At 39.0% G+C, this 27,458-nt stretch overlaps 1 protein-coding gene across 4 annotated transcripts; it reads left to right on the top strand.

Moving 5' to 3' along the window:
- Window positions 1-957: 957 nt before the first annotated feature.
- LOC102694064 (epithelial cell-transforming sequence 2 oncogene-like) lies at window positions 958-27,458 on the top strand. 4 transcript variants are annotated; one of them, XM_015346452.2, is made up of 22 exons: window positions 958-1,051; window positions 1,681-1,896; window positions 5,102-5,214; window positions 5,909-6,071; window positions 6,265-6,517; window positions 7,273-7,403; window positions 8,366-8,472; window positions 9,226-9,358; window positions 9,882-10,050; window positions 10,830-10,949; window positions 12,494-12,586; window positions 15,882-16,058; window positions 16,294-16,397; window positions 17,631-17,753; window positions 18,366-18,580; window positions 18,855-19,002; window positions 19,527-19,600; window positions 21,705-21,861; window positions 22,046-22,111; window positions 23,197-23,285; window positions 24,669-24,778; window positions 27,017-27,458. In XM_015346452.2, exons 2-22 carry the CDS (start codon window positions 1,702-1,704, stop codon window positions 27,145-27,147), a joined length of 2,871 nt encoding a protein of 956 aa, XP_015201938.2. In that variant the 5' UTR covers window positions 958-1,051; window positions 1,681-1,701; the 3' UTR covers window positions 27,148-27,458. The 4 variants fall into 4 exon arrangements, with proteins under 4 accessions (XP_015201938.2, XP_015201951.2, XP_015201933.2 ...); XM_015346465.2 differs by lacking the exon at window positions 24,669-24,778 and adding an exon at window positions 24,606-24,618 and having other exon boundaries at window positions 27,017-27,106; XM_015346447.2 differs by having other exon boundaries at window positions 959-1,051; window positions 24,606-24,778.

Below are 27,458 nucleotides of genomic sequence, written 5' to 3'. Positions count from 1 at the left end.
CAATTCCACTATTCTTTTCTTATTTAAAAGGGTTTTTTTCAGTTAACAACACTTTCTTTAAGAAATCCAGTTCAGTTTATTGTCATATGCACAAGTGCAATGAAATGCTTATTTGCATTTATGCTTCAATACAAAGACATTAAGAGAACACCAAAAACATAAAACACAGAACAGTAGCAGCAACAGCAAGTTTAATAACATACAATTAAAAAAAAACATCAGTGTAAGCCAGTGGTAGGAGTAGAGTTCAGTAATCTGACAATTTGACAGAGCTGCTAAAGATAAGTGCTGTAATATAACAAAGTTTATTCTAATATTTACATTTTTTTTTCTAATTTCAACGTCACTTTAATTGGCAGTGTTGTTAGTAATGTCGTGGTATTTAAAGTTTTTTTATTAGTAGTATTTTGTTTTCCGTGTGAATAATGTAATAAAACAGACTTCTCTGTCAGCCCTTAGATGATTCAAATAAAAAAAAAAATATTCTCTGTAAATCCTGTAACTACGTAGCACAGTTTATCCAAGTCTCTCTGATACGACGTTACAACACTCCAGCAAGTTGTTTTCCACTAATCATTTCTGTTTGTACATTAATGTTAAGTCACATTAAGACCCGATTAAATGTTGCGTGTTATATATTTTTTTTTATTAAGTGAATTAACTATTAAGCTAAGATTCAATGACAGACCCCCTACCATGTATACAGAAGGCCAAAGCCAAATCAAACGAGAACTACCATTATTAAATCCAATCAACTCTTTTATGTTATTCTTGTTACAAAATATGTGCTGTTTTTTTTTAAAACAAACAAACAATATTTGCTTGTCCACAGCGTATAAAAGGAAAAAAGCAAAAGTCACATACTAGGCACCGTAGCTTCTTTAGTTCATTTCGAACTACTTTTACGGTCTGGCCTGCTTTCAGCTCGTCTTAGTAACAGGATCGTGTTCACATGTTGCTGTTTTGTTTCTACGGAGACATGAATCGCCTCTTAAATGCCCCGTATCCTGAATCAAAGGGCGAAGAAAGTCGACGAGAAGTTTAATCCGAGGTAAACGGGTACAGTCCTCTTTTCTGTTATACTATTTTCAATTTGCAAATATGTAATTAATTTTTAGTTATCTTTTCAAAAACACTGAACAGATCTGCTTTTAAAAATGTAGAATTTTAATCACGTTAATATACTGTCATTGATACACTTTTACATTTCAGGTTTAGTCCTATAAAAATAAAGTTAAAGATTAATATTCCTTCATTTAAAATCTTGCAGTTTCCGATTAATGGTTCTTCTTCGGCTAATTCACTTACGGTCTGTTAACTGAATCATTGCCATCTGAACTTATAACACTACCCTCTGAAAGGTTATGCATGCAATCCACTGCAGTTTGTTACATTCCTTCAGAAAGACGGTATTACGACAGAAATGTAAAAATGTTATATCGAGGAGCAAGTTCTTTTTCTGGATTTTCTTGAGCCACTCACCTACTCTGCAATTTAACACCATGATTGAGATATACGGTAAAAAAACGAGACCGCAGTTTCTTACTCCGCGACAGCAATCAGTACTGAATAGTTCACCTTATGGTTTCTATTAGTTGCTTTGGATGAAATTGCCTATTTTAAACTGTTCCCAGCATGACCTTTATACAGTACATGTAATTGTTTATGTGTTGTGCTCAGGCCATCTAGTTTACACTTAGAATGAAACATCTGGACATGGACACAGTTTCGAGCTCAGTGCTGAAATCCAGGGTAAGGTCAAGTCCACACTCTGTGAAGCAATGGCAGTTACCCAGTATTGACTTCCACCCTGCCATAACTGAGAGGCTACTGACAACCACAGAGACTAGATTTAGCACCTGGACCCCCATCACCAACAAGATATCTAATCAACAGGTAAGGGAGTTTACTGCTTGAATGCTCTTAGACTGTTTTTACATGGCACATCCTCACTTTTGGTATGTACTGCTTACATTGTGTCACTATATGTACTTCACCAGGAACTAATCCTACACCACCTCACAGGAGAGTATAATTGATAGTACATATATGAGTTTATATTTTTATTGTACGTGCTGGGCTAATAATTTATAATTTAGAATGCTTCTGTTATCTCCCGAGACACTTCAAGCATCATAAAACTCTAGACCTATAGTGAAATAAAGATTTTCCCCAAGTTCTGATTGAAATATCCAGCTAAATAAGCTGATGAAACTGGAATCAACAAGGTTGTAGCCTGTCCTGTGTGCAATGTATAAATACTATAAGTTTCATTCTTGGCTGACTTGGTAACCTCTTTAACACTGTTATATTGTGTGTGATTAAATGTGGGCATTAGGAAAATTATTTTGGATGGTTATCCAACTGTTTTCAGTGCCAAGTCGAAAGAAGTCAAGTTACTATTTCTGTCTTATTTGCTAAACTACAAATAATGGATGATGTAGGCATACTTTCATAAACTCTCATGCAGTTCCATATTTTATTATTCATACATTAGCTAAGCTATGACACTGTAGAAAGTCACTAAATTAGGTTTTTGATACTTATTATGAAGGGATATCACACTACCTAATGCCTTTCTTTTTTAATTCAAATGTTTTGTGCACCTTCATATATCTCTGATTGGTGACTTTCATAAAAAGGAATTAACGTGGTAGGGCAGAGTGGTGTGGTAGTTCACACAGCTTCTTCGCAGGGCCAGGGTCTGAGTTTTAGTTCCAGCCTTGGGTGTCTGCCTGTGTGGAGTTTGCATGCTCTCCCTGAGTTTTTGTGGGTCTTTACGTGGTGCTCTGGTGTTGATCCACCACGGAATAGAGTGTTAGATGTCATTGGTTATTCCCAATGCTTCTGGGCTAAGCTCAGGTTTGCTTTGGGCCTTACTACGGGAGCAGCTGGTTTCTGGAAATGAGTGGATGAAGGAATAAAAACAAGGATAAAACCACCTGTGTAAATTAGGTCCAATTAGAAAACAGGTTTTCTTTCTTAATATGCTGTGCTGAGAGTTATTTGTGCAGCATGCTACTATGAAAATGTAAATGATAAGTTGTGTTTCATTTTTGAGTTCAGCTGACTCATACAACACATCGCTTTCAATAACCGCCTATCTACAGTAATTCAGGGTCACAGCAGACCGGAGTGTTACACTGTGGAAAACCAGGGATTGGGGCGGACAGGTTTCGCAGATGTCTGCTCTTTATTGTGCATAACTCTTCCTGACACAGAACGGCAAAAACCCGCCAGGGCACCTAAGTGCCGTAAAGCAGTAACCCCCAAACCAAAAGCACAACAGCGTCGTAAACCCCAAACGGACGCTGTGCACAACATGACACAGAGTCTACCCACTGAAACAGTCTGTCCATCGTAGAGCACACACAGACACAACACACACGCTCACTCTATGGCCAATTTCACAAAAGCCAATGAACCTACCAGCGTGTCTTTGGACTATGGGAGGAAACCAGAACACCTGGAGGAAACCCAAGCGAACATGGGGAGAACATTCAAACTACATGCAGAGAGCACAGCAGGAATTGAACTTGGGGCTCCAGTACTATGAGGCTTTAATCCTAACCACTGTACCTCCATGTCACCCTAATGCTAAAGTCCAAAATAATGTTATTTTAACATAAATATGAAGACATGAAGGAAAATACATGGGTTTGTGAAGTTACTGTAAATCAGGAGTCTTCATTTCTTGTGTAAGGAAGCTATGTGGGCTTTAATGGTTTTAATTCCACCTGAGTTCTCACTTATATAATAACCCTAACCAGTGTTCATTAATAATAATAATAATAATTGCTTACACTTATATAGCACTTTTCTGGACACTCCACTCAAAGCGCTTTACAGGTAATGGGGACTCCCCTCCACCACCACCAATGTGCTGCATCCACCTGGATGATGCGACGGCAGCCATAGTGCGCCAGAACGCTCACCACACATCAGCTATCAGTGGGGAGGAGAGCAGAGTAATGTAGCCAATTCATAGAGGGGGATTATTAGGAGGCCATGATTGGTAAGGGCCAATTGGAAATTTGTCCAGGACACCGGGGTTATACCCCTACTCTTTTCGAGAAGCGCCCAGGGATTTTTAATGACCACAGAGAGTCAGGACCTCGGTTTTACGTCTCATCCGAAGGACGGCGCCTGTTTACAGTATAGTGTCCCCGTCACTATACTGGGGCACTAGGACCCACATGGACCGCAGGGTGAGCGCCCCCTGCTGGCCCCACTGACACCTCTTCCAGCAGCAACCTTAGTTTTTCCCAGGAGGTCTATCATCCAGGTACTGACTAGGCTCACACCTGCTTAGCTTCAGTGGGTTGCCAGTTGTGAGTTGCAGGGTGATATGGCTGCTGAAACGCTTATTAGTCTTAGTCAAAGTAACCTTTACCCTTACCCCCTTTTTAAAACATCTATTGTAAGTGAAGGATCAAGGCCTTTTAAAAAACTTGCATTTGAAGCATTTATGCTTTTAAATGCATAAAGTTAGAGAAACATAATTTCATTTTTTCAAAGCTATATTGCCAGACCTTGAAGTTCCATCTTTAAATCTAATTTATCACCATTTTCCTACAGAGATAGATGCGTTTCAGAACCATAGACAGCGTCAACACATCTATTGCTGTCTTATTATCTATTATTGTCAGTGTACTCTCCCTGAATGCTCCCTTGTCAAGCAATTTCCTTGACTTTATTGTTAATGGTTTTCAATGTCAATGTAAATGATATAAAACTAGTAAGCAGGCAGATTGAAGAGCTGCGTGTGATAGAACATCAATAAAAATGTCTGAATTTCTTACCATAAACCTACTAGATATATTACACTCAAATAGTAGTCAAGTACTAGTCCTTTGAAAATTTTCCAACTGTAGACTTTGAATCCATGCTACAACAAGCTTAGTTTCTATATTTGCTTTATTAACCAGTTAATCAATTACTCCTACAATGAATAGTATTTGATCAAATTTGGTCAAACGTATTAACATGCCATACTTTAATCCAGTCTTCAGTCTGAACTGAAAAATGTAAAATGTTAAGGATTCAGTTTTTCACGGTTTCTTTAATGAGTTGTCTGTCTACATTCATATTGCCTCCTCAGCTTTTTCAGGAAAGGCTGAATCTCATTCTCCACTGGTTTGACCTGTGGACTGACCATCAGAGAAAACAGTTTATTCATAATGTGCTGATGAGGTGTTCGAAATCCCAACTCAAGTACGTGATCCACTGATTTATTCTGTTTGTTTTAACTATCCTTGGGTCATATTAATGTGATTGGGATAGCTACTTTTAAATCTAAACTTTTGCTACATAGTTTTTAAATTATGAACTTTTGAAATTGAACTGATTGAAGCATTAAAATGAAGTGTTTATCAAAATGCTGATGAATACTGGTACCTTAAAATAAAACCTGGAAAGTTATTAACTATTATTTCTTTATTGAACATAAGTTTATGAAATTGTAGAAGTCTGGACAATAGAAAGCAAAACTTGAAAGTCTCTTAGATGAAAATATGTAGCCAGTGGTTATGAGTATAACAATATGTTTTTTTAAACGTAGTTGATAAGCCCATTCGCTGTTTTGGAATGAAGTGTATAAGAGACAAAACCTTCAGTATCTGTTTGTTAAGACTGTATTTTGTGCAAAAATGAAATAGACAAACATACAAAGTTGAATATTTAATATTGTGTGTGAATTGCCAGATGTATGAATCTGAATCGCCAGTATTGTTTGGTATTCAGACAGGCTTTTGAACTAATGAAGGTCTGTTCCAGAGGCAAGCATGCAATCATGCAGCACCAATGTTTTCTGATAGTACCCTCATACAGCATGTACAGTCTGCCATTCTGACAGACAGATGAAATCAACTGTTACACTGCAATGTGCTTGTCCACATTCTTTCTTCAGGTTCACAAGGGATTGGTTCACAGAGGTTGTTCCTGTTACCAACCTGGACTTCACATCTGTCCTACCACGCTGCATTTCCCTCTACATCCTCTCTTTCCTCAACCCTAAGGAGCTGTCCCAGGCTGCCCAAGTCAGCTGGCATTGGAAGTTCTTGGCTGAACAGGTTAGGTGACCATTGGTCTCCCTCTGGCTGGTATTACCACAGAGTAATAAGGTTGTCCAGACCAGATGAAACCAAGCTTCTGAAGGTTTTTAATCATAGTTTCTGTCTTGCTCAGGACTGATGTGGTGTTTCCTGGCCACAGTTAAATTAAGTGGAATATAAGTGGAATCTAAGCCATTCTTTGTTGTTCCAGGATTGTTTATGGATGCCTAAATGTGTGAGGCATGGCTGGTTCCTGCCCTACAGCCCCTCAGACAATGAATATGGTGCCTGGAAGAGACACTACGTAGCCTGTGTCATGAATCTGGACTACTTGACACCCCGTGAGGCTGCAGACATCTATGGGACTCTGAATGAGCCAAAGGAAGAGGCAGAAGAGCTGGAAGAAAGACTAAGGGAACGCATGATAAGGAAAACGATACGGGAGAAAGTGACAGAGTATAAAAGTGAGTGATGCTTTCGGCAGTGCTGGAAAGGTTGCTTATCCATTTAACTGTAATTACTTCTGAACTGTAATGATTTCCTCATAATTGAGTTTCTTAAAAAATCCAAAGCAGGATTTTTAATTGATAGTGTAGAAAACTGCTTTTTCCATATACTGCTGTAAAGTGACAAACTTTGAAATGAATAATCTGGATGACTGTATCTTGGATGTTGTGCAGCAGTCTGTTCAGGTTGGATGTGTCTTCAGTAGATCCAGTTCCCCCTATTCAAATATTGTGGGGTTTTTGTATTTATTCTTGAAGGCAATAAGATGCCTATTTTAATATTATTTAAGTAGACTTACAAACATTAAATCTTCTCCTGATATGTACCCAGCTTGTTTAGTAAGAAATTTTATAATATCATGCTCTGGCCTGGTCCTATAGGTTATAGGTTCAGATATGTCCAGTGTCAACCAATAGTTCTGCACTCTAAAACATAGAGAGTATCTGTAAACCAGGTTCACTTACTGTAGTTTATTGACATTTGTCTCAAATAAGAAAGGCAAAATCTTGAGTAAATGAGCAAAACTCTAAAAGATTTGGTTCTGTAGTAAACCAGAAGCCAATAAACTGTGATCAGGAAGTAAACATCTCATTTCACCTACATAAATGTGTTCAGATGTTATTTTAAATTCAAATACAGTAATTTTTTAGAGTAGGTCTAAAAATTGATATTTAATCCTCAAGTCTTTTTCTGTCCATTGTGTAATCTACAGAAGCTTCATTAAAATCAAGACCTGCCTGGCTGAGCAACAGTTGGACTGCAGGGATGTCCAAAGTCCAAAGTGACAATCTTCAGGCACACCTGAAGCAGGAGGGATTAACTGCTGCTCTAGTGCTTTTAGGGGTAGAACACTTCCTTGTGTTTTGAAATCAAAAGATAAAAGACTCAATGCAAATAGCGCTGAAAGAAAAACCTTGTTCGCGTAGGTCAAGGAAGTACTGTAAACCGTCAATTATTAAATAAGTATGGTATATATCTTTCAAATTTAGAAAAGACTGCATACCTTAAGTTTTACATATGGAATAGCAGAAATAAAAGCAGTGTCCCATATTTGAAGCTTAAATATAAACCGATTGACATTTTTTGCAATAGCTAGGTTTTACACTTCATGACTGAAAAAATAATGTTAATGTCCTTTAAAAAAAAAAAACTTCTGATAAACAGTGCTGACTTAACTGTAGGTTTATTCACTTGTGTTTCTAAGTCCAAGCCCTGGGGGACCCCTGTGTCTGCTGGTTTTCATTATGACTAGACCCCTAATTGTCTGTGTTCATTAGCCTGTAACTGATCTGCTCGATTGTTTAGACTTCTCTTCTGTACTCAGTCTTTGGTTTCAGAAAAACTCTGTGTATACTATTTCCAAACACTTCAGCACAAAGCTGAAGTGTTTTATGCAGTGTCTCCTCAACTTGCTAATTAAGAGTTTGTGCCTTTATTTCTACATAGCTCTTAATAGGTGACCAGTTTCTGATGAACGGACACAGGTGGAAACAATAAAAGCACCAAATTGTTTCCACAGTAAGCCAGTGTTTTTACCAAATGGTTAAATTTCAGCTCACTCACATAAATGGGTGAAATTGTAACTCAAGAATTGCTAAAGAGAGTCACCAATTTTAAATCCATTATCAAAAAATATGGGGAGAAAATAGAAATACGCCTAAAACAGAAGCTTGAAATCAATTCATCTGCAATTACAAAACCCATTTGGAGCAAAAACCAGAAAACACAGAGGTCCCCCAGGACCTGGACTAGGAACCACTTGACAAGTGCTTAATCCTGTTGTTGTTGGTTGTTCCATTGTGCAGGAGAAGACTCGGTCCCAGTGGTCACTCTCCAAGCTTTTGGCACAGGAAAACCAGGGTACCTTACAGAAACAGCTGTTGGTCACTTCATTAAAGTCATTGCCTAAGAGGTCAGTAGGGCACACGTGTGTACAAACCTGTGAGTGAATCTATGAACCCAGACAGAATAAATGGGATGGATAACAAAATGAAATCTCAGAAAATACCAAACACGTAAAACATGCTTGCAAAAATTCTATATTTAACCCAAACACTGCTCTGTGATTTTATCCACATGACAGCTGTTTACTTCCTGTTGTTGTAGCTGGAGGCCAGTCAGATGTATAGCTTGGGTCATGCTTATAGCAAAGCTGCAATGTTTTCAAATATACATCTAAGTCATCCAAAAAGTACACTCAGGAACGTAAATGAATCCAACATACTATGTTACAATTGGTACTACAGTACTACTCTGTCCCATTGCTCGCCAGGATAGGCTCCAGCTCCCCTGCAACCCTATATTGGAGAAACTGTTAGAAAATAGATGGAAGGAAGAGGGTTAGCTGTCTCTTATTCTTGTATGATCATTCTGAAATGTCACCTTTTATCCTGTTTTTATTGTATGTGTCTGAGCTTCTGGTTGCAAACCTGAAAAGTAATAAATGTCAAAATAAAGTGTATAAAGTCATATAAAGTGTATAAAGTGCTAAAGCATCATGCATTTGCGAGCAAGCTAATGATGTTCCCTTATTACTGTATATACTGTATTTCTTATAATTTAATCTCAAGTGCTACAATGACAACAATAAAGTTCTATAATATTTACAGTATGAATTCAGATACTTTAATGTATGATAAGCTAAAATAATAATAATATTTTTTAGGAAAAATGTGTCAAGTGGCAGTCCTTACCCTGTGCCCCCACAAAGAATGAACACAGAGAAAATATGTGGCAGCCCACCATGTCAGTCTGCACTCCATGTTCTCCTGGTGTCTTCCAGGGTGCCTGGTTATGAGGTATCAGCCTTCGAAACAATGCCTTACTGGGAATTGTGAACCAGTGCCAACTGGTTTGAGGAAACTGTAGATGCTTCTTCAAACTAACACATTCCTCCACGTTACCATCTTTTTTACAAGCTTTTGTCTTTTAAATTTAAGATTCCAGTTTTCCTTTATCGTACAAAAACAAAGAACTTCACTGAAGGTGCTGTAGCTGAAGTACTGTAAAATGTAATGTACAGCTCTGTTTGTCTTTGACAGAGCAGCTCTACTGCTGCTGTAAATGCACGCAAAAATGTAACTTGACAGAAACCTTTGAAAAGATTATCACAGAGAATTCGAAATTGCATTTGCATTGAATTATCCTCCAGGAAGGAGAGCATTTCAACACGTTTAGAAGACAAATATTAAAAAGAATTTAAAAAAGGAATGAAGGCCGATGTGAAACTGATATGATACAAGCACTAACTGGTAAATGCTTTGACAGTACAATACTTAATGTAGAGTAGTAGATTAATGGAAGGGCTGTTTTTATTTGCAGATGCTTTTATACAGTACAAAGGTGAGGGTTGTTCCACTCCTTTATGATTACTGTGGCACAACACTGGAAGCTTTGCTGTATAGAGTGGAACAGGCACTACAAGGGCAGGTCACCCAGAGTGTGGGAATCTTCACAGAGGGGAACCCAGGGGAGATTGCTCTATTACAAGGTGTGTACACACCATCATCGGCTGATAATAACATGTCTTATGATGTACCTGAATACCCCAAACCTTAAAAATGTTTGTTTATACTCCACAAGGTAATGTAATAAAACTTGCATTGTTATTCTCCTGCTTTTAACAGTGATTTGAAAATAATACTACGCATGAACAGATATCATACCTGTTCTCATCACAGAGTCAATTGTGTCTAAAACATAGATTGCAGACTGTTTGACATCAGCTGCACAAATGTTTTGTTCAAAAATTCTGTGCTATGTGCAATTTAACAAATGGAAAATAATTATTGTGGGATCCTAACAAATTGCTTTATTGTAAGTGTATCAGCACCATCCATTCCTAACAATTTCTTCACTAATTATTAAGTGTATTATTGTTTATTTAACATTATTATCATTTGTTGGTGGTTTCTCTTTATTATACACTCATTCATCCAAGCAGTAAAAAGTAAACAACATTTCTTGCAAATTTAAGACATGGAGTGAAGATAATTTCTACAACTTCGTTTATTTACTAAAAATACTAAGTACCACCTGTGTCCAGAAAGTGCAAAAAAATGAAACTAGCATTATTCAGAAATAAGCGGAGTAGCTATATACTGTAAGCTCTAATAATGCTGGTTGACCTCTTATTTTGTCCCTTCTCTGCTCACACTACAGCAGCTGAGGTTTTCTACCTTTTTATCTTTTCTTCTTCCAGCTATTACCAATACATTTATGTCCTGGCTATAAAAAGTAACTGCTAACTACTGTTCTCTTCTTTCTCAGACTGCACAATCACTGAAAGGACTGTTCTGAGCCCTAAGGTGAGAGAATTCTGGGAGAAACTGTCAGGCTATGTGTCAGAGGGAGGAAGTGTGGACATTTTTTTTCCTCTGGCAGTATCAGGTCAGTCCATGCAACTTTTCTTACATAATGCTTTGGACTCCTGTCCTCAAAAATGGTCATTTTCATGTGCACTTGTGACACAATCCAATAATCAGTGTACTATACATAAACAGTACCATTTACATTTCTAAGCAATCACACATTATTGGTATGAATGATCTTTTCAAACAAGTGGATATAGTTGTAGAAGAAAATTGCCAGTAAAACAGGAAATGTGACTTTCCTTAGACCCATAAAACACACCTCTTATTCTAACAGAAGATGAATTGCAGCCTCAGGTAGAGCTAAGAACATAAGAATATTTGCAGCAAATGAGAGGAGGCTATTTAGCCCATCTAACTTATATGGTTGCCTATAGCTAATTGATCAAGGGAATCATGTTTCTTTCTTGAAAGAAGCCGTGGTTTTTAATTCAACTACATTGTCTGGGCTTGTTCCATATTTCCACACCTCTTTGTGTAAACAGGTGCTTCCCATTCGTGTTTTTTAAGAAACTCATTTACTGTATGTATTTTATATTCATTTCACTTTTGATTTGAGTAAATTCATTTCTCTATGTAACCCAGTATAAAAAGAAAAATGGTCTCTTTTCATATTTCTTTGCCTCTCTATACATGGAGTTTCAAACTTGTGTGGTCCTGTGTAGCAGATAAAATCAGCAAAGTGAGGAGTGTCTAAATTTTCTATTCCAAACCTTTTTGAGTGCGCAGACCCCTTTCCAGTTTCCAACCATTTTGTGGACCACCATGAACTGATTATGTGTTACAATCTTCTATATGAGAAAATGTAACATACAGTAATAACAAAGAAATAATCTGCACTTGATAAATATTTGATATATACACACCTTAAATTCCGTGAAATCCTAATTCATTTCCTCAACAAATAGATTTGTGAAGCTCAGCAGTACATAGACATGAATGTATGTATATTCAGTAATAAAAATAAGATGGCTGGTGTTTCTCTTACGTCAAAGGCAGGATGTCACGTTGGAAAAATGACAGCCCTGAATGTGATTCCACTCCACATTTTTGTTTTCAGCAGATCCCCTGTAATAGCTTTGCAGACCACCAGGGGTCCTCACATCACTAGTTGGGAACTGTTGTACTAGATGTATTATAAACCTCATCAATAATACATATTTCCAGATTCCCCGAGGGTTTTAAGTTGGCTATTAATAAAATGCAGAAGGAAGGTGTGTTGGCCCAGCCTAGTGTTACTTGTTCTCTGACGTATTTAAGAGAGTTTGCGCTGGCATAGAACCTATGGAATATTACTCACTGTAGCCAGGACATAAGCCTTGTGATGTTCCTGAAATGATGTTCCTGAATCAGTAAGCTTTCAGAGGCCAGAAAATAAAAGGCTGAATGGGAGCTTCTAGTTTTAACCCCTTTTGTTGTTCTACACAACGTGGTTTAGATTTCAATAAAAAGACTGCTCTTTTGAACACATTTGTATGCTCCCCATTTAGTATATCACAGATTATTTCTGAATACTAGCTAATTGCTTTTGTGACTTTATTTTCTGTTTTTTTCTCCTTTCAGAGCCAGGAAAGGACATTATCTCAAAAATCTCAACTTTAACAGGACTGGATGTGAGCACACCCATCGGGATTACGACTGGATCATACCATCACAGTGAGCATCTTCAAGTGACCCAGCCATATGCAGAAAACTTTTGCTGACATGTTTACACTGGTTTTCTACTAAATTAAATTTAAAGTATTGGGTACATATTGAGGTCAATAATTCAGGTTCTTTTATATACAGTGCCTTGCGAAAGTATTCGGCCCCCTTGAACTTTTCAACCTTTTGCCACATTTCAGGCTTCAAACATAAAGATATAATTTTTTTATTTTATGTGAAGAATCACCAACAAGTGGGACACAATTGTGAAGTGGAACGAAATCTATTGGATTTTTGAAACTTTTTTAACTAATAAAAAAATGAAAAGTGGGGCGTGCAAAATTATTCGGCCCCTTTACTTTCAGTGCAGCAAACTCACTCCAGAAGTTCAGCGAGGATCTCTGAATGATCCAATGTTGTCCTAAATGACTGATGGTGATAAATAGAATCCACCTGTGTGTAATCAAGTCTCTGTTTAAATGCACCTGCTCTGTGATAGTCTCAAGGTTCTGTTGAAAGAGCAGAGAGCATCATGAAGACCAAGGAACACACCAGGCAGGTCCGTAATACTGTTGTGGAGAAGTTTAAAGCCGGATTTGGATACAAAAAGATTTCCCAAGCTTCAAACATCCCAAGGAGCACTGTGCAAGCGATCATCTTGAAATGGAAGGAGTATCAGACCACTGCAAATCTACCAAGACCTGGCCGTCCCTCTAAACTTTCAGCTCAGACAAGGAGAAGACTGATCAGAGATGCAGCCAAGAGGCCCATGATCACTCTGGATGAACTGCAGAGAACTACAGCTGAGGTGGGAGAGTCTGTCCATAGGACAACAATCAGTCTTACACTGCACAAATCTGGCCTTTATGGAAGAGTGGCAAGAAGAAAGCCATTTCTCAAAGATATCCATAAAAAGTCTCGTCTAAAGTTTGCCACAAGCCACCTGGGAGACACCCCAAACATGTGGAAGAAGGTGCTCTGGTCAGATGAAACCAAAATCTAACTTTTTGGCCACAATGCAAAACGATATGTTTGGCGTAAAAGCAACACAGCTCATCACCCTCAACACACCATCCCCACTGTCAAACATGGTGGTGGCAGCATCATGGTTTGGGCCTGCTTTTCTTCAGCAGGGACAGGGAAGATGGTTAAAATTGAGGGGAAGATGGATGCAGCCAAATACAGGACCATTCTGGATGAAAACCTGTTGGAGTCTGCAAAAGACCTGAAACTGGGACGGAGATTTATCTTCCAACAAGACAATGATCCCAAACATACAGCAAAATCTACAAAGGAATGGTTCACAAATAAACGTATCCAGGTGTTTGAATGGCCAAGTCAAAGTCCAGACCTGAATCCAATCGAGAATCTGTGGAAAGAGCTGAAAACTGCTGTTCACAAACGCTCTCCATCCAACCTCACTGAGCTCGAGCTGTTTTGCAAGGAAGAATGGGCAAGAATTTCAGTCTCTCGATGTGCAAAACTGATAGAGACATACCCCAAGCGACTTGCAGCTGTAATCGCAGCAAAAGGTGGCTCTACAAAGTATTAACGCAAGGGGGCCGAATAATTTTGCACGCCCCACTTTTCATTTTTTTGTTAGTTAAAAAAGTTTCAAAAATCCAATAGATTTCGTTCCACTTCACAATTGTGTCCCACTTGTTGGTGATTCTTCACATAAAATAAAAAATTTATATCTTTATGTTTGAAGCCTGAAATGTGGCAAAAGGTTGAAAAGTTCAAGGGGGCCGAATACTTTCGCAAGGCACTGTAAGTATTTTGCCTTTGTCAAAAATGTATTGTAAAAAACATTGAGTAAAAACCTAATTCTTGATAGTTTATACCTAAGGTTTATACCTAAGACAAAGGTTTTAATGTTTGTTTGTGACTGTGTTCTTGAATTCAATAAAAAGTTTGATCCCCCTGCTGAAGGCAAATTCCAGGCATGTCACTTAATACAAGGTGGTTCAGTGTTTAAATCAAAGTTTCTCTGACCAACATTGTGTGACTGAAAAAGTCACTGGACCTGTTGTCCTTTCATGCCCTAGGCACTGCAAGTTACTTTGCATAAAAAGCATTATCTTACAAACAATGTTATTATTATGGATGGATGGTTTGTGTTTTCTTGACACTTGTCTGCCCAGTGGAAAATCACATACTTGGTTAGGAATTTGCAGACTAGCAAGTCTGAATTTTGCATTTCACTCCAGGCCTTGGTTCTACTATATACTTTGAGTCTGGAAAGCTTAACCTGATTTGCAAAGGGTAAAACATTTTGTGTTCCCTATTTTTTTTATTCAATTAACCTGGATGAATTCCTGTATGAGGGCTGTACAGTTGCTGCCTCACTGGGGCCCTGGGTTCAATTCTGAACTTGGGGTGCTATCTGTCTGGAGTTTACTTGTTCTCCCTGTTTGTGTGTGTTTCCTCCCACAGTTCAAACACATTTGTTTTCTATCAAAATTAACTTTATTTCATGAAAAACATCTCACAATAAGTACACGTTCAAAATCATTACATTATTTAACTTACATCAATTAAAACCTTTCTTAATCGGGTGATTGTCCATTTTAAATGTTGGGGCTGGATTTGCACAATGAAAGAGTCTATCCAAACCTTACCGCTTGCTGTTGTCCATGCTCTTTCCCTGTTCCGGCTCTTAAACTGCGGTTGTACAGTCCTCCGCAGGAGCTCAGGGAACAGGGTTTTTCTCTTTAGTCCCTGTATAGGGCCCAGAGTCCCTTCCAGTTAAAACACATTCTGGTAGGTTAATTCACCTCTTGTCACGAAGCGTTCTTTCAGGACCCTATGCAGACAACACAATCCGGGTAGGCGGGCTTCCAGGCGTCCATTTTCCAAAGCTGAGCCCAGATTGGCAGGAATGTCTGGCTTTTATAGCACGGGGGGCTGGAACCGGAGGCAGGTGCGGGAGTATAAAACAAGGAAGGGCTGGAGCGTCCTTAAGAAGAGGGGTTTATGATCGTGACACCTCTGGGAAAATTGGCCCTAGGTGTGTGTGTGTTTGTGTCTGTGTGTGTTCTGCAATGGACTGGCGCCCCGTCCAGGGTGTACCCCGCCTTACACCATGGCCTGTTTTCCTAGAAGCCAGTATGTAGCCATAGCCATAACCTACCAGTATGCTTTTTTGACTGTGGGAGGAAACTGGAGCAACTGTAGGAAATCAATGCAAACATGGAGAAAACATACATACTCCACACAGATTGAACCCATTGCTCCAGCAACATTAACCATTATAATATACAGACATTTTTACATCTCCTGTGAAACGTGTCTGTGTTGCTCGTAGTCCTCAGTGAGTGGCTGGGCCGAACCTCAGGCCCCTGTTCCTCCTACTTCAATGAGGCTCCTTTGCTGTGGTGGTGCAGGCAGGCTGAGCGGCTCGACCAGATACTCAAGAGCCTAGGAGAGCAGATGAGACCCCAGCTCTCTGAACTGCAGGCGGAAATGTGTGGAAGAGTCATTGGTAAGTGTAATGCTGGGTAGAGGGGCACTGAGAAAGTCTGTTTGGGTTTCAAACCCCTCACAGACGACATAAACCAGGTCAACAATTGGTCACTTTCCCTAGAAAATATGCATTATTTGGTGAGCTGTGCATGCATGCTACTCACAACCAGGTTTTGGCTATAACAACATGCCAGATGGCTAGGAGGTTATGGGGTAACCTCCAGTGAAAAAACTGTAACTTCATGTTTCCACAGGTCAGTTTTTGTTTGATGCTGCAGCCGTGTCAGAAATTCATGCAGACTTGGAGTTAACTCGGGCCTTAACTGAAGGACTAGCAGAACTGTCAAGAGACAGATGCGTAAGTGTTCGATCTACGTGTTTCAGTGTGTGTGTGGACCACAGCTGTGTTTGACATTAGTTGTATTCAAAGTCAAATGTGATTATAAAAAAGGTGTTCAGTTATTTAGTCACAGCAGGATCCCTGAAGTTATATTAAGTTCAGTCATTCAGCCAGAGCCATGTCATCATCTTTCCATCTATCAGTGAAGACATTGTTAGCAATCAGTACGTACATGTATCAACGTTTTTATATCAATCATTGTCCGTCCTTCAGAGGCATGTCTGTTTCATCACAAGACAAGTCCTCCTTACACTATTCCCCTCTACTGCCGCTGGGAAACTCATTTGTTAATTCTTTTTGCTCCTCCAGAGAATTACATTTTGTGCTAAAGAAAAAGTAGATTGCATTGTTTTGAAATATTGTTTCATTGTGCTGATACAGAAGTTGATTCCTTTTATTTAAAGAAATAAATTCCTTTAATTTAGCAAAGTGGAAGAATTAAATGATAATTTTGAAGATGCACAGGTTATAATTTTGCTGTTATATGTTTTACTTAATGAGAGACTTGATATCGTCATCAGTTATTGTTAAACACAATTTAAATAAAATATTTTTTTATTAAATAAAATATTTTTACAATACACAGAATGTAAGTCAATATAACAATCAAGAAATAAGGTTGTAAAAGGAAGAAAACATCTGCAGGTCTTTACCATAAAGGTAATAACTTTGGGTATTCATAAAAGCAGTATGATACTGATTGAGAAAAAAATCGAGCTTTTCTCCTAGACTGAAAATTTGTGGTAATTGTAGAATAGGGACATAACACATTATTGTCTTCTTTGAATGCAATAACTATTGCAAAATATTGCAAAAATGTCTATAAAGAATGCATTACTGGCTATTATGCATCCATCCATTTTCTAACAACTTTATCAAAAGTTAGTCCATCGCAGGGAACACAAAGACAAAAAACACTGATACAATCACAGCCACTAAAAACCTAGAAGCCAACTAATCTGCCAATATGTCTTTAAACTGTAAGGAAGTCAGAGACTGTACCTCAGGAGTTGAACTCAGGGCCTCAGTGCTGGAAGGCAGCAATGCTAACCCTTACACCACCATGGCTACTAATAACATTTTTTTATACAATATATTTAAAATCTAATCTTTTTTTCCCTTTGGTTAGACACGATTAGGTACAAAAGTAAAAGAGAATGAAAGCTGGTTTTGTGGATTTTGGTTCTGCAGGAGAATCCTTTGGAATTTTTGTCAGAGTTCCTTCAGAGAAGAGCTGAGGGGGGAAGTGGAGAGAAGTCACATAAGGCTTTTTTGACAGAGTGTGACCCAGGAAACCTCACTGAGCACCCCAAGGCAAGTCTTCCCTCAGCAGACCCCTGGGCACTGGCTCCTGCTGCCCAGAGCAGCCGCATTTGTGGGTTGGGAGGGAAATATTATTTTACTAAAACATGAAGGTTGAATAAATACACACAATGACTTTCATCATAGTTTTGTCATAAATCAAATACAACACATTTCATGCAATCATGGGAGGAACAGCTCCATCCATCCATTTTCTAACCACTTCTTCTAAGGTCACTGGGGAGCCGGAGTATATCCCAGCAAGCAACAGGCGCAAGGCAAGATATGCTCTGGACAGGAATCCTTCCATCACAGGGCACAGACACGCAGACACAAACACAGACTCACTCACAACAGGGCCAATTTTTCCTGGAAACCAATGAACATGCCAGTATGTTTTCGGATTTTGGAAGAAAACTAGAGCACCTGGTTTACATACAAACTCTGCACAGACTGAACCCAGGGAATTGAATAGGGCTCACTGCGCCACTGTGCTGCCTGGGAGAAACAGATCCTCACTGCTGGAAAAAATCTTTACTTAGGTGGCCAAGATTGCTGAGATTCGAAAACATTCTAGGCTGCCTAGGGAAAACCAAGACTCCTTATGTTTTTCCTTTTCCACAGAGTGTGGCGGCACAGGTGGGCTCTGCGGACAGGCGCACTGTGTTTGCCAGGGAGCTCCTGCACAGCGAGAGGGGCTATGTGCAACTGCTGGAGGTGATCAGACACGTGTATGTCAGGTCGCTGAGAGCTGCTTTGTCTTCCAATCGCGCCATCCTGAGTTCCTCCAGTGTCCTCATTATTTTCACCGATATCCTTGACATCCTGGAGATCAACAGGTGAGCCTCTTTGTCTCTCCAAAGCACTGAACTGCTTACGGCACTACTTAAAACTGCACAGGGCACTGTAGTCTTGATTAACCAATCAAAGTTAATTTAGGTGATTTGAGCTCAGATGGAATTAAAATCAGGTGCTCCTGTGGCTTCTAAGATAAAGGATGTAGAACTTGCATCCCCAATTTCATGTGAGAGTAGTACTCCAATTCAATCTTGTACAAGCTGCTGTTGCATATTGTTGGATTTAATGACATTGTAATTGCACTTCCCCTCTCAGCCAGTTTCTGGAGGAACTGACAGAAAGGCTCCAGGAATGGGGTCCTGCCCAGTGTGTGGGAGATGTGTGTGTCAAATTTGGTGCCAGATTGAGAAGCTACACTAACTTCTTCAATAACTACTCCACCATCGTCAGGACTATTGATAAGGTGGGCTTGTATTATGGGAGAATCAGACCCTGGGGATGCAGACAGTTTTCAAATCCTCATTATTAATGAATCCTGTGGGAAATTTTTACCATGACGTTGCTCAAGTGGAAGATGTATATATCATTTTTATACGGTCCTCCCAAACTGTGTAGCAGTTTCTTGGGTTCTGTTTTTTTCTTTACTTAAAAAATCTTCAGTATTAATTTTACTAAGGCTTTTCATTGGCATTTGGACAGTAAACAGAAGTGCCAAACATGTTTTTGTTCTGCAAGTATCCATTCATGTACAAAAGGAATACTGTTTCATTAACACAGACACCTGCTCATCTTACCTACTCTGTTATACGTTTTCAACTACACCTCTGTCTTACCAGCTTCTCAGCTGTGTTATTTGTGCTGAGGTATTGATGTGAACTCCAGCTGTCATTTAGGGATTTATCAATTGTAATAGGTTACATAGATTATATATGTTACATAGACTCAACCTTGGTTGTGTCTGTCTCAGTGATAACATTTTTAATACAGTGCAGAGAGACAATTCCTTCTTTCCGGGCCTTCCTGAAGAGGCATGACAAAACACTGGGCACTAAGATGATGAGGTATGGATGAACATATTCATTTCTCATCTCAGGAATGCATAATTTTAAATGTTAAGATTTAGTGTATTGGGGCACCTAAAATCTTACATATTAGTGGGATATTGAATTGGGTTACCACTAACTATCATCTTTAAGTTTTTCTAAAACAACACCATGCAAAATATTTTGTACTTTCTTCACATAAACGCAATAAATCTTGTAAAAATGTCTATCTTGTTACTTAAATCTAATTAGGAAATAATGTTTTTTTAATTTCATGAGAAGTCAGTTGTGTTTTCTGCTGAAATGCGTTTAGTGAAGTCCTCTTTCGTTTATCTGGTGATAATGAATGACTAGATATGTTGTGCGGTTTAAAAAGTGCTGAGACACAGCAATCAGCAATCTTAATCGTCCCTTTCATGAGAAAAGTGACTAAAATAGAGCTGTGAACTTTGATAATGATGTTACTCTTTCCCCTAAGGTTGTCAACTTATTGTTTTCCAGCTTGTTGAGATAAATAGATTAAAAATATTGTGGAGGAATGTACTATAATCTCGATGCCAGTAAGACCTCATTTATTTTAATAGACTGTTACTCAGTGAGGGAGAAGAAGCCAGGAAGATTGTATGTTCTTTAGTTTCAATATTAAATTTGGTAAACATACATTTGTTACTATATATATCTGATGTTCTAAGAGCTGCTATTGTTTTTAGCATTTTTCACTACACAATTTACCAAGGCATTAATTTTTATTACATGAACACAAGAAAGATCAATAATTAAAAAATAATTTAATTATGTGTAAAACAATATTCACCTAGTCTACTATATTTATTTCTGAAGATTATAATAGAAAAATGTATGTTTGTAGTACAGATTTATATAGCTTTGCCAGGGACTATACACATAAAATCGTCTTTAGATACCCTTGTTAAGAATTAAGACTTAAGCAGAGTATTTGTTTTTTTAGAGAACCAGTCAAAAGTCACTTGGAAAACAATATGAGAGTTTCCCAGTATTTTATAGACCTCAGACAGCAGCATTTTTCAGTGTAATCCTTGTCTGACAGTGCCTGGCAAACTGTTTACTACTTCTTTGTGGGTCAAAGTTTAGTAGCAGAACTGTCAACTTGTAACTTTTCTGAGCTTGTTTTCACACCATACCTTACCTTGACACAACAGAAGTTCATAACTAAAGATTACTTTGATGGAATAAAGTTCCTGAGTAAGGCAGTGCAAATGCAGCTCTGCAAAAAAACTGTTTTGTTCTAATTTATAACAATGAAGTAGAATTCCTTTGCAAACGTTTAACTAGAGTTCTCCTTGGAAAGGATTCATTTTTTTCAGTAGTTTCTGATAGCAGTTGGTGACGGACCGCAACTTACAGTAAGTTAGGTGGCTCAAAGCCTCTGAGCGCATTAAAAACTCACAATTGCTCAGGCAGTGCAGCCACACAGTGTTCCACAAGGCTCTCAAAACAAATACACTCATCCTACTAAAACAACTCATTCGCCAATAACACCATGAGAGCCCATTATATACCAAACATCACAAGATGACCCTTGTGTGAGGACGTGACTTCTAATCCCTTCACCAATTATCTAATTGATTAATTCCCACCCACTAAGCCTATTGCCAGATAATAGGTGTTAAAGAGCCTCTAGTGGCCTCTCATACAGGAGGCCTATATGAGAGCCTCATATAGGAGCAAAAGCAGACAGCATTGATTTTTGCAACTGCTTCTAGTCCATAATGAGCTCAGTTAAATAACTAAATTACAGCATTTCACATTGCTTTCTTTTTATTTATTCTTTGCCTTTGCCTGGTAGACCTTAATGAGATGCTGAAAAATATTTAAAAAATTATGTTATCATCTTATTTTTGATAACTAGGAAGTGTGCGTTTATATTTTTCTTTGGCTCATTGTTCACTAGCATCGGAGAGGTTCTGACAAACTTATCTGAATTTGTGTTTGATTTCCAGCCTCCATGAAATGTCATGTTTATATTGGTGAAGAATACAGGAATTTTCAATAAATTACAGGAATGGTTTTCAGTTAATACACATACTTTCTCTGGCCCATGTCTCACTGTCTACTCTCCTCTGTCTTTTGACCTTGAATTCAGCCTGCATGACCTCCTGCTGTTACCCTCAACACGCTTTGAGGAATATCTGTCTCTGCTGCATGGAGTGTCCTCACACACTCCCCCCGAGCACCCTGACCATGCTCATCTGAGCTCTGCGCTGGACACCCTCACGCGTTACAGGGACTTCATTCGCCAGGTACTGTATACCACCTCTTCAGGCTAACCCCATTGGTACACTGGGGAGGCTGTCTTGTGTTCCTAAAATAATGGAAATAAGCAGGACATGATGCAAAATATTCATAATGAAGGTTCTGATGTATGGAGAAATGGTTTCAGATAATGTTAAAATGAAACACAATCCATCTTGGTCTCTTTTTCAGCTGAAACAGACTGTGAATGGGGATTCTAAGATGATGGAAGCGCAGAAAATGATTCAGAGTTGTCCAGTAAGTTGGATTTATGACTGAATTTTAAATTGCCCTAGAAGATTACGAAGAATCAGTAAAGGTCCACTGACTTTGAAAAAGAGTCTACTGTAGCAGATTCTCCTTGAGTGGTAGTATGGCAGGGATGTGTTACGATCGTCTTCCCTCCTCTAGAGGCTGCACCTACCCTTTTGTATTCCAGTTACTACGCCTGTGTCTTGTTACTGTTTTTACTATCTAAGCCTGGCGTCTTCGCAATTCTGGGCTCAGTATTGGACGAAGGACATCTGAAGGCCCGCCTATTCACCGGGCTTAGGAGAAGCCCGAGGGCAAGGCCTTTTCCCCAGGCGTCCTGACCATGAGTTCGGGGCTCGGAGTGCTTTGCTCTGTTATTGTTTTATCTTCTATGTTCCTGGATCCCTTTTCCCCGTACCTGGACCTTGGACATCACCCTGATTCCCCCTTTTGGACTTCCCTCTGAACTAGATCGCTACGTCCCCTGAGCACCGGATCACTGCCGTCACGTTCATCCTCCCGTTCATTCTTTGCCATGTCTTCCCTTTTGTCCTTCTCCAGCCACTTCCAGATTATACTGTCTGCATAGGGTCTTTACTATTAGACTCTTTTCACGGAAGTGAGGACCGGCTCTCATGACAGGATGGACCTAATGGATCTACACACAGATAAATGGGTCTTTACACTGTTCTTCTGAAGTGGAATATAACCCTGTTGGGAATCTAGAGGTTGGGTAGAGGCCAGACCAACCCTGGTGCAATTAAATTAATCTGATCTGATCCCTAATCTGATCCATAAACCCCAGTTAACTACCCAAATTTTCATTTTGTCAAAACTGTGACGAGGTTCCTTTGAGAGCTCCCACCTCTTTTCCCAGTGGAGCAAGCTGTCTTGTAGAAGAGTTTGTAGTATCTAAACATATTAACCAAAAAAGTGATCTCTGCTTTTCCTCTCAAGAAGCAGAAGACTTCAGCATTCTAGTTCTGATTAGCAGAGGTGCTATATGAATAGATTAATCTTTATTGATTTACTTGTATGAGTGGCTTGAAAAGTACAATAAATCAATAAAAGATGGTTGGTGTTTTCCTCAGAATTTGATGGAAGCAAACAGGTATCTCATCAGAATACAAGATGTTGCCCAGCTGAGCTCTCCTGACAAAGAGATTAATGCTTCACTCAGGTACATTTTTTCATTTTGACGCTATAGACCACACTCTCTTTGACACAACAGAATCGAAATGCCTTTAATTAGAACACTGTAACAAAAACTCCCTGCATACTGTATAAATATGTGGAAATATAGTGGAAATGTCCAAACCAACAATATTCAAGTTTTGCGGTGATTAATTTCTGTGCCACGAATTTGACCACTGAAGCTAAGCAGGGTAGAGCCTGGTCAGTACCTGGATGGGAGACCTCCTGGGAAGCTATAGTTGCTCCTGGAAGTGGTGTTAGTGGGACCAGTAGGGGGCGCCCACCCTGCAGTCCTAATGCCCTGGTGTAGTGGTGAGGACATTATACTGTAGTGGGCGTTGTCTTTTGGATGAGATGTTAAACCGAGGTCCTGACTCTCAGTGGTCATCCCCGGGCAATTCTCGAGAAGAGTAGAGAGTTATTTCCCCTCTCGGCCTTTACTGTGGCCTCCAAATTGTCCCCATGTACGATTGGCTTGCACTTACCCTGGGATGGAGTGGCGCCCTGTCTAGGGGTGTACCCTGCCTTGCGCTCGTTGCTTGCTGGGTAGGCTCCGGCTTCCCGCAACACCGTATGGTATAAAGCGGTTTGGCAAATGACATGACAATATAATTATGAATATCCTCTCTGAATCTCTCAGCTTTTCCCTATATTGTCTTGCATGCAATGTGTTTATCCTTATTTATTCAGTCTATTAAAATTTATATAATAAATTATCTATTGATCAATTTTCTAAATCACTTTATACAGTACAAGGCTGCAGGGGGGAGCCGGAGCCGGCAAGCAATGGGTGTAAGGCAGGATACGCCCTGGCAGGGACATCAGTCCATTGCGGGGCACACACAAAGACACAAACATGCACGCATTCACACCAGGGCCAACTTTCCAGAAGCCAAATAAACTACCAGTATCTCTTTGGACCGTGGAAACTAACAGAACCACCTAAAGGAGACCCATGTGAACAAGGGTAGAACTCTACTCAGATAGCATGACAGGAATTGAACCCAGGGCTCTAGCAAGGCAAGGCAGCAATACTAAAATCACCACTTTACTGTCCCTATTATAAATGATAAAATATTTTAATACATTTAGGTTTCTCAGATATTTTATGTAGAGTTGGAAAATTGTTATGAATTATTTGAGGATTTTAGAACAACTGTTTTTTTTTAAAATATTTTATGTGATTACTTAAATTGATTAGGTTTTAAGCAGTCCTGAAGTTTTTGTTAAATGAAACAATAGCATGCTGAACAGCCAGTTGTTAATATGGAACCTCTTACCTTGCACTGTAACCTTTGTCTGGCAGGATCTACGAGCATGTGAGTGACCTCAGTCTGTTCTTGTTTAATGACGCTCTGGTCATCTGCAGCAGACACATCTCCCATGTGCCTTTTGAACATGGCTGCAAGAGAACACTCGTCTTCCTTGCCTCAGTGGCCCTTCACAGGCTTGCCATCGCAGACATCACCGACACAAAATGTAGGTCCAATTATGACGAGAATTCTAGGATGAAATGACAACCTAAGTGCCTTGCCTTTCTCATTGAACTCCATATTTTTTATTTGTTCACTGCAGTCCTTATTTTGTATTTGTACAGTATCCACCCGCCTGCTGGTCAGATGAAACAATTAAACATATAGAAAAACCTGGTGGATTTCTACATCCGATCCCAGAGGACTTGTGAAGGGGACTGTCGACATGGCCCCTGTTTGTCAAAACATGTGAACACATTTCCTAATAATCAAGTTCTCTGAGTTAAGAGGACAAAGGGCATTTGAGATGTGAGGCAAACTATAGAATATCTAGTTGATTTTAATTAAGAAAGGTTTGTAAGATCAAAGTTTGAATCTCTAGAGAAATAGTCTCTAATCTTAGCCCTCGAGGGATGGTGTGTCTACAGGTTCCTCTATGACCAGGAAAGGGGAGACTGTTTTTACTGCCCACAACTGGGGACAGGGACAGGGATCACAACTGATAGAAGAAAAATTAACTGTTACTGTATTCATGAAACTGGTTGCTGAAGGTAAGAGTGACCTTTAGTTAGCCAGAATAAAATAGTCTACCCAACAATTCTTCCCATGTTTTAATTCAAGGTTGTCCAAACCTGAGTGTACATAATGCACCCAGAATACTATTAAAGAGTAATTTCAACCAGAAATTCTACTTAATAACTACAGGCTGCTAACTTAAAAAAAATACAATTAGTTGTCCATCATCTGAAGAGTCTGTTTTAGCAGGTTCTCTACAGTTCAGCTTTTGAGGGATTAAATCAGCCAATTGCTTGTTTAATTGGACCAATTTAAAAGCTTCCCCGAGATCTGCGGATGTTGCTCTTAAGAAGCTTGGTAGTCTGAAGACACACCAAACCTCCAGGACCAAGTTTGGACAGACCTGTTTAAATGGGAGAGCACACACAAAAATAAGGCTCATGTGCAGGAAATGTAAATTACCCCATGCCTCTGTCCCATTCTTTCACTCATGGGAAGGGTGTTCTTGACTAACCTTGGGTCACAGAGTTTAAGAACCTACAGAAGGCAACCAGACCTTCCACACAGGAAAACATGTTTGTGCCATTTCTTTAGTTTTGCATATAGGTTTAAACTCTGGTAGCCTGTTATCCATAGTATCCATTTTATGTTTCTAGTGTAGTAAACAGATTAATTTAATGCTTTATTGTTCTCTAAGCTACATACTTATTTCAGAACTTTTGTTAACCGTTCTTAAAGAGAGAAATGCAGAGCTCTCTAGATTTATTATTATAGTGGCCTTATTATAAGTGGCCTGTAATAAGGCCACTTATTATAGTGGCCTCCAAATGTCTCCTCCTTCTCTGGGAAATGCAGAGCTCTCTAGATTTATTCATACTCCCAGCTGAATAGATACAAAGACATAACAATGAATTGCAGATAGGATCTTTCTTAAAAAGAGGATTTTTTTCAGAAAATTAAATTCCAAACACATGGGTCACATATTTTCACAACTCTATATTATTTTAAATAAAATACAGGAAAAAATAGTCTGAAATATCATTCTGTTCATGAAAAACCAATGGATGCCTCTAGAACTATATAGTGGCCTCCAAATGTCTCCTCCTTCTCTGGGGTATAAAGGGATTAGAATACTATGCAGAACATAATTAAGAACCATTTGCCTGCTGTCTTAAGAGAGCCCTTGGACATTGTCGATTTCCACAAGTTGCAGAATGACTGTAAAAGAGTCCACAAAGTGTCACGGTCGTAATCCCTCCTCTTGAGGGCTCTCCGGCTCTTTCTTACTGTATTATAATACAGTATGTGGAATACAATACAGTAATGGTGTTTTTGTATAAATAATTGCTGGGTAAGGCATTTCAGGGCAGTTGTTTGTTATCTTAATCTAATGATCTTGCAAACAGAGTCACTGACCCAAGAGGGTAGAGTACTGCAAAGCAAGCAGTGTTTGCAAGTGGACAGACCATCTTTGTGATAAATCCTACATTTTCTTTTTGTTCACTTCCTTCCTTCCTCATGGAGCTGCTCTACATCCTCTTGCTGTGGGATTCTCTCTTATCAAATGCACAATGCTAAGAGAAAGTCCATTTTTAAGTCAAAAGCATTTTCTTTGGCAGTTAAACACTTTAGAAGCTTAAAGTGGCTCACTTTAAGAGTCAAACATCTTATTTTATCCTTTTGTACCTTAGTGTTGTGAAGTTACAGTTGTTCTTTTTCATCCCACCAGATGTAAAGAATGCATTTGCTCTTCAAGGACCAAAACGCCAATGGATTTGTGCAACTGAGAGGGAAGAAGACAAGTTTACTTGGATATCAGCTTTACAAAGCGCAGTTAATGCAGCAATTGAAAAGCATTAAAGCTTTTGCTTACCTTGGAGTACTTGATAAGGTTGCTTTCCCAGTTTTGAATAGCTTTTGAAAAGACTAGTTTGTTTAATTATGTAAAAAACATTTGAGGTTTTTAAATGAAGCACTATTACAATTAAGTGAGTACATGTAGGCATTATGATGCAACACGCTTGTGTGGTTGGAGTTGTGAGTTTTATTTTCAAGATCCTAAATTCTCCATATTTGTATAAAACACATGTAATGATAATGTGCCTGTATGTTGCTCTGCACTTTTGTAAATTTCGGATCCACAAAATAAAAATGTAGTCAACACGACAGAA

Source organism: Lepisosteus oculatus, chromosome 2 (assembly GCF_040954835.1).
Source record: "Lepisosteus oculatus isolate fLepOcu1 chromosome 2, fLepOcu1.hap2, whole genome shotgun sequence".
Taxonomy (NCBI): domain Eukaryota; kingdom Metazoa; phylum Chordata; class Actinopteri; order Semionotiformes; family Lepisosteidae; genus Lepisosteus; species Lepisosteus oculatus.
This window is presented reverse-complemented; position numbering and strand designations above follow the sequence as displayed.